This window comes from Oncorhynchus clarkii, chromosome 15 (assembly GCF_045791955.1).
Source record: "Oncorhynchus clarkii lewisi isolate Uvic-CL-2024 chromosome 15, UVic_Ocla_1.0, whole genome shotgun sequence".
Classification (NCBI taxonomy): domain Eukaryota; kingdom Metazoa; phylum Chordata; class Actinopteri; order Salmoniformes; family Salmonidae; genus Oncorhynchus; species Oncorhynchus clarkii.
This window is the reverse complement of record NC_092161.1, coordinates 20,439,082-20,451,297: the sequence shown is the minus strand read 5'-3', so window position 1 is coordinate 20,451,297 and position 12,216 is coordinate 20,439,082. Positions and strand designations below refer to the sequence as shown.

General features: G+C 43.4%; 1 protein-coding gene across 12 annotated transcripts in view; it reads left to right on the top strand.

The window, feature by feature from the left end:
* LOC139367028 (receptor-type tyrosine-protein phosphatase mu-like) overlaps positions 1-12,216 on the top strand; it is a 296,813-nt gene that overhangs the window by 189,173 nt on the left and 95,424 nt on the right. For all 12 annotated transcript variants that reach the window (XM_071104931.1, XM_071104928.1, XM_071104927.1 and 9 more), the window contains exon 12: positions 7,916-8,189. In XM_071104931.1, coding sequence (XP_070961032.1) covers positions 7,916-8,189 — 274 coding nt within the window. The remainder of the gene's footprint in view (positions 1-7,915; positions 8,190-12,216) is intronic.

Below are 12,216 nucleotides of genomic sequence, written 5' to 3'. Positions count from 1 at the left end.
AGAGCCACCCGGTACAAGCTGCACAAATATTCCATTATGTTATATTATAAAACATCATGGTTAGTTATAAGGATTGACAAAATGAGATGAGTTATGATTGTTGATTTGCTTTTAATTATGATTTGTGGGCTGATGGCTTCAGATATCCTGATTAGCCATAACATTTGATTAAATTATATATTTTTTCACATGAACCTTTTTGGGTTGCATTACCATCTCAATTAACTAAAGGATTATTTTGAGCTAATTACAGCAATTATAGTTCTAATGTTGGAGTGTCACAAAGAGGACAGGGATCAAATCAGCAATATTCAAACTCCTATTCAATGTTCATAGTCATATTCAATGTTCATACTCAATGTTCATACTCATATTCAATGTTCATATTCAATGTTCATACTCAATGTTCATACTCATATTCAATGTACAAACTCATATTCAATGTTCATACTCATATTCAATGTGCATACTCATATTCAATGTTCATATTCATATTCAATGTTCAAACTCATTTTCAATGTTCAAACTCATATTCAATGTTCATACTCAATGTTCATACTCATATTCAATGTTCATACTCATATTCAATGTTCATACTCATATTCAATGTTCAAACTCATATTCAATGTTCAAACTCATATTCAATGTTCATACTCATATTCAATGTGCATACTCATATTCAATGTTCATACTCAATGTTCAAACTCATATTCAATGTTCATATTCAATGTTCATACTCATATTCAATGTTCATATTCAATGTTCATACTCAATGTTCATACTCGTATTCAATGTTCAAACTCATATTCAATGTTCATACTCATATTCAATGTTCATACTCATATTCAATGTGCATACTCATATTCAATGTTCATTTTCAATGTTCAAACTCATTTTCAATGTTCATATTCAATATTCATATTCAATGTTCAAACTCATTTTCAATGTTCAAACTCATATTCAATGTTCGTACTCAATGTTCAAACTCATATTCAATGTTCATAGTCATATTCAATGTTCATACTCATATTCAATGTTCATACTCATATTCAATGTTCATTTTCAATGTTCATACTCATATTCAATGTTCATATTCAATGTTCATACTCAATGTTCATACTCATATTCAATGTACAAACTCATATTCAATGTTCATACTCATATTCAATGTGCATACTCATATTCAATGTTCATATTCATATTCAATGTTCAAACTCATTTTCAATGTTCAAACTCATATTCAATGTTCATACTCAATGTTCATACTCATATTCAATGTTCATACTCATATTCAATGTTCAAACTCATATTCAATGTTCAAACTCATATTCAATGTTCAAACTCATATTCAATGTTCAAACTCATATTCAATGTTCATACTCATATTCAATGTGCATACTCATATTCAATGTTCATACTCAATGTTCATACTCATATTCAATGTGCATACTCAATGTTCATACTCATATTCAATGTTCATACTCATATTCAATGTTCAAACTCATATTCAATGTTCAAACTCATATTCAATGTTCAAACTCATATTCAATGTTCAAACTCATATTCAATGTTCATATTCAATGTTCAAACTCATATTCAATGTTCATACTCATATTCCGTGTTCATGCTCATATTCAATGTTCATATTCAATGTTCATACTCATATTCAATGTTCAAACTCATATTCAATGTTCAAACTCATATTCAGTGTTCAAACTCATATTCAGTGTTCAAACTCATATTCAGTGTTCAAACTCATATTCAATGTTCAAACTCAACTCATATTCAGTGTTCATACTCATATTCAGTGTTCATATTCAATGTTCAAACTCATACAGTGGGGCAAAAAGTATTTAGTCAGCCACCAATTGTGCACGTTCTCCCACTTAACAAGATGATAGAGGCCTGTAATTTTCATCATAGGTACACTTCAACTATGACAGACGAAATGAGAAAAAAAATCCAGAAAATCACATTGTAGGATTTTTAATGAATTTATTTGCAAATTATGGTGGAAAATAAGTATTTGGTTACCTACAAACAAGCAAGATTTCTGGCTCTCACAGACCTGTAGCTTCTTCTTTAAGATGCTCCTCTGTCCTCCACTCGTTACCTGTATTAATGGCACCTGTTTAAACTTGTTATCAGTATAAAAGACACCTGTCCACAACTTCAAACAGTCACACTCCAAACTCCACTATGGCCAAGACCAAAGAGCTGTCAAAGGACACCAGAAACAAAATTGTAGACCTGCACCAGGCTGGGAAGACTGAATCTGCAATAGGTAAGCAGCTTGGTTTGAAGAAATCAACTGTGGGAGCAATTATTAGGAAATGGAAGACATACAAGACCACTGATAATCTCCCACTCTCCACGCAAGATCTCACCCTTTGGGGTCAAAATGATCACAAGAACGGTGAGCAAAAATCCCAGAACCACATGGGGGGACCTAGTGAATGACCTACAGAGAGCTGGGACCAAAGTAACAAAGCCTACCATCAGTAACACACTACGCCGCCAGGGACTCAAATCCTGCAGTGCCAGACGTGTCCCCCTGCTTAAGCCAGTACATGTCCAGGCCCGTCTGAAGTTTGCTAGAGAGCATTTGGATGATCCAGAAAAAGATTGGGAGAATGTCATATTGTCAGATGAAACCAAAATATAACTTTTTGGTAAAAACTCAACTCGTCGTGTTTGGAGGACAAAGAATGCTGAGTTGCATCCAAAGAACACCATACCTACTGTGAAGCATGGGGGTGGAAACATCATGCTTTGGGGCTGTTTTTCTGCAAAGGGACCAGGACGACTGTTCCGTGTAAAGGAAAGAATGAAAGGAGCCATGTATCGTGCGATTTTGAGTGAAAACCTCCTTCCATCAGCAAGGGCATTGAAGATGAAACGTGGCTGGGTCTTTCAGCATGACAATGATCCCAAACACACCGCCCGGGCAACGAAGGAGTGGCTTCGTAAGAAGCATTTCAAGGTCCTGGAGTGGCCTAGCCAGTCTCCAGATTTCAACCCCATAGAAAATCTTTGGAGGGAGTTGAAAGTCTGTGTTGCCCAGCAACAGCCCCGAAAGAAACATCACTGCTCTAGAGGAGATCTGCATGGAGGAATGGGCCAAAATACCAGCAACAGTGTGTGAAAACCTTGTGAAGACTTACAGAAAAACATTTGGCCTCTGTCATTGCCAACAAAGGGTATATAACAAAGTATTGAGAAACTTTTGTTATTGACCAAATACTTATTTTCCACCATCATTTGCAAATAAATTCATTCAAAATCCTACAATGTGATTTTCTGGATTTTCTTTCTCTCATTTTGTCTTTCATAGTTGAAGTGTACCTATGATGAAAATTACAGGCCTCATCTTTTTAAGTGGGAGAACTTGCACAATTGGTGGCTGACTAAGTACTTTTTGCCCCACTGTATTCAGTGTTCATACTCATATTCAATGTTCATATTCAATGTTCAAACTCATATTCCGTGTTCATACTCATATTCAATGTTCATACTTGTTTTCTGTTAACTTATTATGGAAGGTAGTATCTGCTCTTGAATTATCAGAGTACTGATTGTATATCTGCTCACACACCTTAACCTCATTACCAGTGACTCTTGGTCCATTTGCCTCAATGCAATGCAAACTCCTCTCTCCCTCTCTACTCTGTCTACAACCAGACTTTGATAAAGGAGAAGTGAGTGAGAAGAGTGTTTTGACCTTTTAGGTGTTTGAATTATTTAAAGGACAAATAGTGGAGGCCAGGGTACTTTCGAGCTCATTTGTCTTGGTGCTGCTCTTTAGGAGGGAGAAAAGAGAGGCTGAATCGTTCCCTCTTATTTAGCTGCTTCTGTTCTGCTGTATTGCGCTCCACTGTGTTCGTGGACTAACTCACACACATTGGACTAATAGAGACCCACCTGGCTCCCTCCCTGCCTGCCTGGGCCTACTTGTCATTTCACCTCCATGTTCATTTGTTCCTTCCCTCCCTCCCTGCCAATATCCCAATCTATTGCACTGGAAAAAGGCTTTGGACTTGGGCTTACTTGATCCTTCACCCGCATACTGAAAAAGTACTTTGTCTCCCACCCAATCCTTATCCAGTTCCTATTAATATTGCCTATTGCCTCTGCCGCTTCCCACGGCTTTCTACCCTGCTCTAATTTCTCACCAGAAAGCCTGGTTCAGGGTTGGATCATGGATGTTGATCTCTCTTCTTATAATAAACTTAATTCCAGGCCTGACACGGAATAGGGGGCTGGTGCGCTAGTAGGAACCTTTTTCATATCATTATTATTTGGTACACACTTACAGCCGCGCGCTCATCCCCAGCCAGTGTCAGGGGTTCAGTCGTCAAATATCCTGGCAGAGAGCAAGCTGGGAACGCTTGCACAGTTCCCCCTTTTATTTTATGCCATTTAAATCCCTCCACATAGATGGGATATTGCCCGCCCGACTGCTATCGCTATAGCGCACTGTAAATGAGATGGCGGTCTATTTCTCTGGGTTGCTAGGCTGCAGGCTTTACTGAGTTAATTAAAGCTGGGCTGTGTTCGCTAAGTCAGAGAGAGAGGAAGAGGGAGAGACCCCCTTGCCAATACTAAAGCGTGTCACCACCTCCGCCAACCCCAAGTGCGAGAGTCTCTCTCATCCCAATGCTAACAGATTTTTGCTTCTATTCATTACAGTATATTATGGAAACCTATGGAGCATGTATTGTATAGAATACAAAAGCGCTCATTGCAAGGCTAAACACTACATGATCAAAAGTACATGGACACCTGCATGTCGAACATCTCATTCCAAAATCATGGGCATTAATATGGAGTTTGCCCCCCCCCCTTTGATGCTATAACAGTCTCCACTCTTCTGGGAAGGCTTTCCACTAGATGTTGGAACATTGCTGCAGGGACTTGCTTCCATTCAGCTACAAGAGCATTAGTGAGGTCGGGCACTGATGTTGGGCGATTAGGCCTGGCTCGCAGTCGGCGTTTCAATTCATCCCAAAGGTGTTCGATGGGGTTGAGGTCATGGCTCTGTGCAGGCCAGTCAAATTCTTCCACACCAATCTCCACAAACTATTTCTGTATAGAACTTGCTTTGCGTACGGGGGGCACGAATCAGCCTGACTAACCGGTGTCTGTATGTAGCCTCGCTACTTTTATAGCCTCGCTACTGTATATAGCCTGTCTTTTAACTGTTTTATTTCTTTACCTACCTATTGTTCACCTAATACATTTTTTGCACTATTGGTTAGAGCTTGTGTAAGTAAGCATTTCACTGTACCTGTTGTATTCGGCGCACCTGACAAATAAACTTTCATTTGATTTGTCATACTGAAACAGGAAAAGGCCTTCCCCAAACTGTTGCCAGAATGTTGAAGCACAGAATTGTCTAGAATGTCATTGAATGCTGTAGTGTTAAGATTTCCCTTCACTGGAACTAAGGGGCCTAGCCCGAACCATGAAAAACAGCCCCAGACCATTATTCCTCCTCCACCAAACTTTACAGTTGGCCGTATGCATTCAGGCAGGTGGCGTTGTCCTGGTATCCGCCAAACCCAGATTTGTTCATCGGACTGCCAGATGGCATGATTCATCACTCCAGAGAATGCGTTTCCACTGCTCCAGAGTCCAGTTGGCACACACAGTTACACCACTCAAGCTGACACGTGGCATTGCTCATGGTGATCCCATTTCATGAAGCTATCGACAAACAGTTCTTGTGCTGACGTTGCTTCCAGAGACTGTTCAGAACTCAGTAGTGAGTGTTGCAACCGTGGACAGACGATTATGTATGTGCTACGCGCAACAGCGGTTCTACATACAACAGCGGTTCTGTTCTGTGAGCTTGTGTGGCCTACCACTTTGTGGCTGAGCCGTTGTTGCTCCTAGATGTTCCACTTCACAATAACAGCACTTACAGTTGACTGGGGCAGCACAAGCAGGGCAGAAATTTGGCAAACTAACTTGTTGGAAATGTGGCATGCTATGGCAGTGCCACGTTGAAAGTCACTGAGGAGTCATGCTTTGTCGTTTTACTTTTAACATTTGCATATGTTTTCTAATAAAAGGGTAGACTGCAGGACTTGAGGTTGCTCGTGAAAGTGTTTTCAGTGGAGAAACACAAACTGCAGCTCATGTAAACTATGCCCTTTGAACTAGTGGAAATGGGATTCTGTCATCGTTAATTAACGTGTTCTGTATTTTTCTCAATCTGGTTCAGTTTGGCAATTTCATTAATACACAATAATGGATTAAAGATACAACCAAGGAAAATCGAAACCTAGCAGGCAGAGATTTCTTTGATCCTTTCAGGTTTGAAAAGATGTGGCCTTGACATACAGTATATAATGATGGGCCAGTAACCAAATAAAGACACAAATGAAACTGTGGAGTTAACATTCAGGTAACTGCCAAAGTAATGGAATACACTTGAGTAATGAGGGTTACAAAGTAGATTGCATGTGCTTCCAAACAGGTGTCGTGTCTTGTGGTTGCTGAGTTAATTAAGCCCTTACGATCCTTTATAAAAATTCTAGGCACACTATTATTTTGGCCATTATTTTGGCTACCGTGGCTATGTCATAGGATGACAGGGCAGGAGTGGTCACTGAATGGTTTGATGAGCATGAAAATGATGTAAACCATATGCCGTGGCCATCTCAGTCACCAGATCTCAACCCAATTGAACACTTCTGGAGCGGTGCCTGGATTCTGGAGCGGTGCCTGAGACGGCGTTTTCAACCACCATCAACAAAACACCACATTAGGGAATGTTTTGTGGAAGAATGGTAGAATCCAAGGTGCCAAGGTGCATTGAAGCTGTTCTGGCTCATGGTGGCCCAATGCCCTATTAAGACTCTTTATGTTGGCGTTTTCTTTATCTTGGCATTTACCTGTAAATTGACCTCTGCCGAGTCCACAACAATCAAATCTTCTGTTCTTCAAGGGAAATGGGAAGTGAGCCTGTCCTGCGACTTCCACTCTTGGACGTTAACAAGGCAACACCACATACTATCCATTATATAGACCAGATACTCCGCTCTAACAATGAAAAATGGCTTCAAAAATGGAAGGCAATTGGGAAGAGGCAAGATCAGGTGGGACCATTCGAGCCAATGAGGGCAGATACGCTAGTTACCACAGCCACAAAGTCATGAGCTAATGGGCTATATCGTAAAAATTTATGAAAGCAAACATTTTGCTTTTTGATCATAATTTAGGGTTAGGCATAAGGTTAGCAGTGTGGTTAGGTTTAAAATCACATTTTAAGAAGAGTAATTGTAGAAATAGTTGGGGATTATGACTTTGTGGCTGTGGTAACTAGTGACGACCAGGCACAACTCCGACAGGTTTTATTTCTCAAAGTTGCCAGGATGTTGTGTGTTCTGCTTGTATCAGTACACTCGTAACAACCAAATCATTACGAAACTTCTATTCGAACAAATAAGCCACACATAGCAAATAAGCCATACAAAAAAATATATGAACCAAATTCGACACTCATTGACCTCCATACAAAAACTCCTTGCTTGGTGAGCGAAATAAACATAAAAACTCAACCTGCTGGAGAAGAGGTTTTGGGCCCAGTTATCTTCCTCTCTGGTGACACTCCATCTTAACTGCTCCTCCACATTTACTGGATTGGTTGAACAGTGCAGAAGAGAACCTCCCCCAACAGTATTATTCTTCTCATCAAGACCAGTATGTCAGGGATAATTTTCAGGCAATACTTTTTCACCTGCTACGTTATGTTACCTGTGAAATGTAGTCCTTATTTTACATAGATTCCAAGTGTTATTTTGATGTTGTTGGGGGGGGGTGGATTACTGGGATGCACTTCAATGTTGTTGTTAAAAGGGCTAAATACGTACATTTAATTGATTGATCTTTTTCTCCCTTTCCCCGGCAGTAAGTACCAGGTGGTTGTGGAGGAAGAGCGCCCCCGGCGGGCACGAAGGGTGGCAGAGATTCTGCGCTGCTACCCGGTGCCCATCCACTTCCAGAACGCCACCGTGCTCAACTCACAGTATTACTTCACGGCCGAGCTGCCCATGGGCGACATCAAAACCCCCGTACCCTTCTGCATCGGAGACAACCGCACCTACAACGGCTACTGGAACGCCCCCCTCCTCCCCCACAAGAGCTACAGCATCTACTACCAGGCTGTCAGCACAGCCAATGGGGTGAGTGCTTGGGGAGATGTTGGGGTGGGGATTGGCTGCTGGGATATGTCCCAGAGGCTGCTTATCGATTGGTTGGCTTGACATGTCAGTCATAGCTCGTTCACGCCCCACAACAAGGTTGGATGTGAAACTGATGCTTTTAACAGCTTTACAAAAGCCCATTTTGAATTAATTTGTACTTATTGTTAATATCTGATATTGAACCCCTTAACCTAAATAGTCTTCATTTTGAAAAGAAAATGGCCTCTTATTTAAAAGCACCAAGTAGAAATAGGATGTTCACATCAATGTGACATTATGGAACCGTCTGATGGATTGCTATTTTTAAGTGCGTTCTTTCTTGGTCATCTACATTTTGTCCCACGCCCTCACAGCCAGGGTTAACATGACCACTCTCATCTGCTGTCACCTACTACTGTAGGAGACAACATTGCCAAAAAAAAACTACATACAGTTCAACCCACCACTAAAGTTCCATCACTTCCCCATTCACAGCCACTGTGAAAACACCGGTCTAAAACAGACAGCAGAGCAAACTGTACGAGTGCGGAAAATGAAGATCAATGAACAGGCACAACAAGACTCTCCTTCAAGGCCTATTTGACAACCAATCCTGCATCATAATGGTCAATAACCCAGTATTCCAACCAACCCGATTATACCCCCCCCTCCTAACCGCTATAGTGCACTGTCTGTGTGGTAGTACAGGCAAGCACAGCCAGAGGCCAGACAACCCTTTTATCAATGACCTGCTGCTCAGATAGTAAAAAATTCAAGTACGGCCATTCACAAATGCATTGGACACTTTGGCCTAATTGGAAAAAATGTAACTATCCACCATATCCCCTTTTAAATGCTAATAAATTAGTCCTAATGAAAAGCCCATCCTTTTTCCTCCTCTCCTCTGCTCTCTTCCTCTCCTCTGCTCTCTTCCTCTCCTCCGCTCTCTTCCTCTGCTCTCTTCCTCTCCTCCGCTTTCCTCCTCTCCTCCGCTTTCCTCCTCTCCTCCGCTTTCCTCCTCTCCTCTGCTCTCTTCCTCTCCTCCGCTCTCTTCCTCTGCTCTCTTCCTCTCCTCCGCTTTCCTCCTCTCCTCCGCTTTCCTCCTCTCCTCCGCTTTCCTCCTCTCCTCCGCTCTCTTCCTCTGCTCTCTTCCTCTCCTCCGCTTTCCTCCTCTCCTCCGCTTTCCTCCTCTCCTCCGCTTTCCTCCTCTCCTCTGCTCTCTTTCTCTCCTCTGCTCTCTTCCTCTCCTCCGCTCTCTTCCTCTCCTCTGCTCTCTTCTTCTCCTCTGCTCTCTTTCTCTCCTCTGCTCTCTTCCTCTCCTCCGCTCTCTTCCTCTGCTCTCTTCCTCTCCTCCGCTTTCCTCCTCTCCTCCACTTTCCTCCTTTCTTCTGCTCTCAAACTCGGGCCATTAGATAATTCACTGCCTCTAATTGGAGAAAGACTATCCAGGGGGGGTTGGGTGGGTGAGACCAGGCTTGTCTCGTCTCGGTGCTCTGGTCTCACCTTCTGGTGGGGGGAGCAGGGATACACACTAACCCCCTAATGGAGGTCTGGGAGAGGAGTGTGATGTTACGCCGTCTGACTCCTACAATTGCTAATAGGGTGCTGTGGGGCAGCAGCTAGCGGTACAGCTCTGTGTGTGTCTCTGATAATACGCACACATTACAGTTGAATCCTCTGTGTGTGTATGTGAGTGTCTGATAATACACACACATTACAGTTGAATCTTCTGTGTGTGTATGTGAGTCTCTGATAATACACACACATTACAGTTGAATCCTCTGTGTGTGTATGTGAGTCTCTGATAATACACACACATTACAGTTGAATCTTCTGTGTGTGTATGTGAGTCTCTGATAAAACACACACATTACAGTTGAATCTTCTGTTGGAAGGAGTGGAGGACCAAGGTGCAGCGTCGTACGAGTTCATCTTTATTTATTGAACTGAACACTGATTAACAAACATAACAAAGAGAATGAACGAAAACCGAAACAGTTCTGTCTGATGCAGAAAGACACAAAACCGAAAACAACTACCCACAAAAACCCTGTGGGGAAAAGCTACCTAAGTATGGTTCTCAATCAGAGACAACGATCGACAGCTGTCCCTGATTGAGAACCATACCCGGCCAAAACAAAGAAATACAAACACATAGAATGCCCACCCAAATCACACCCTGACCAACCCAAAAATAGAGACATAAAAGATCTCTACGGTCAGGGCGTGATAGTACCCCCCCCAAAAAGGTGCAGACTCCCCAGGGGAGGGTCTGGGTGGGCATTACTCCGCGGTGGCGGCTCTGGTGAGGGACGTGGACCCCGCTCCACCTCTGGCTCGGCCCACTTAGGTAACGCCTCTAGAACGGGGACCCTCACCGCCGACCCCGGACTGAAGGCCCTCGTAGAGAGCCCCGGACTGGAGGGCGCCACCGGGACGGAGGGCGCCACCAGACTGGACTCACCAGGCTGGGGAGACACACAGGAGACCTGGTTCTGGGAACAGGCACAGGACTCACCAGGCTGGGGAGACATACAGGCGGCCTCCTCCTTGGCTGAGGCACCGGACACACTGGGCCGTGGAGGCGCACTGGCGGTCTCGAGCGCAGAGTTGGCCCCACCCGTTCTGGCTGGATGCCAGCTTCCACCCGGCAAATGTAGGACGCTGGCACCGAGCACACCGGCCTGTGAATACTCGGCCGAGACAGAGTGCGCATCACCCCATAGCACGGGGCCTGACCAATCCCATGATCGCCACGGTAAGCACGGGGAGTGGGCTCAGGTCTCCAACCTGACTCTGCCACACTCCCCGTGTGCCCCCCCCAAAACATTTTTTGGGGCTGCCTCTCGGGCTTCCTTGCCAGCCGTGTTCGTGTTGCCAACTCTATTCTCCGGTATCCCTCCTCGCACTGTTCCAGAGAATCCCAGGCGGGCTCCGGCACTCTCCCTGAGTTGACCGACCACCTCTCTACCTCCTCCCAGGTTGTCTCATAGTCCAAATAGCAGTGCTCACCTGTCCAGGAGTCCCTTTCACCACGCTGCTTGGTCCTTTGGTGGGGGGGTAGTTCTGTAACGGCTGTTGGAAGGAGTGGAGGACCAAGGTGCAGCGTCGTACGAGTTCATCTTTATTTATTGAGCTGAACACTGATTAACAAACATAACAAAGAGAATGAACGAACACCGAAACAGTTCTGTCTGATTCAGAAAGACACAAAACAGAAAACAACTACCCACAAAAACCCTGTGGGGAAAAGCTCCATAAGTATGGTTCTCAATCAGAGACAACGATCGACAGCTGTCCCTGATTGAGAACCATACTCGGCCAAAACAAAGAAATACAAACACATAGAAAAATAACATAGGATGCCCACCCAAATCACACCCTGACCAAACCAAAAATAGAGGCACAAAAAGCTCTCTACGGTCAGGGCGTGACTGTGAGTCTCTGATAATACACACACATTACAGTTGAATCCTTTGTGTGTATGTGAGTCTCTGATAATACACACACATTACAGTTGAATCCTCTGTGTGTGTATGTGAGTCTCTGATAATACACACACATTACAGTAGAAGCCTCTGCTGACATTTTAAACAGGAGACAGTTTCCCCACAAATTGCTGGGGAGGCTAGAGAGTAGATCAGTAGGTCCTGGGTCTCTCTTCTGAGTAGAGAGAGAGGAGGGGAGGGAGGGAGAGAGACTGAAAACAACAACATTTCCCTTCCCCTCAGCCTTTTGGCCTCAGTTCAGATCAGAGAAAGGACACCAGCCTCCATGAGGCAGACTGGCATATTGGAGGGAAAATGGCATTTAATACTGAATTTAGCTGTAAGACCTAACTGAAAATGGAGATGTTCACATTTTGTTAGTTTAAGCCAGGTGTTCTAATCCTAGATTCTAAGTGATCCGAATCATTCTAACTAAATTACAGCCAGCTATTCCATTTACATGCTAGTATCTCATTAAGTGCTGGTGTCATTTGCCATATGGCAGGATCTGGCTCCAATGTCATCAAGCAGCCCTAGTA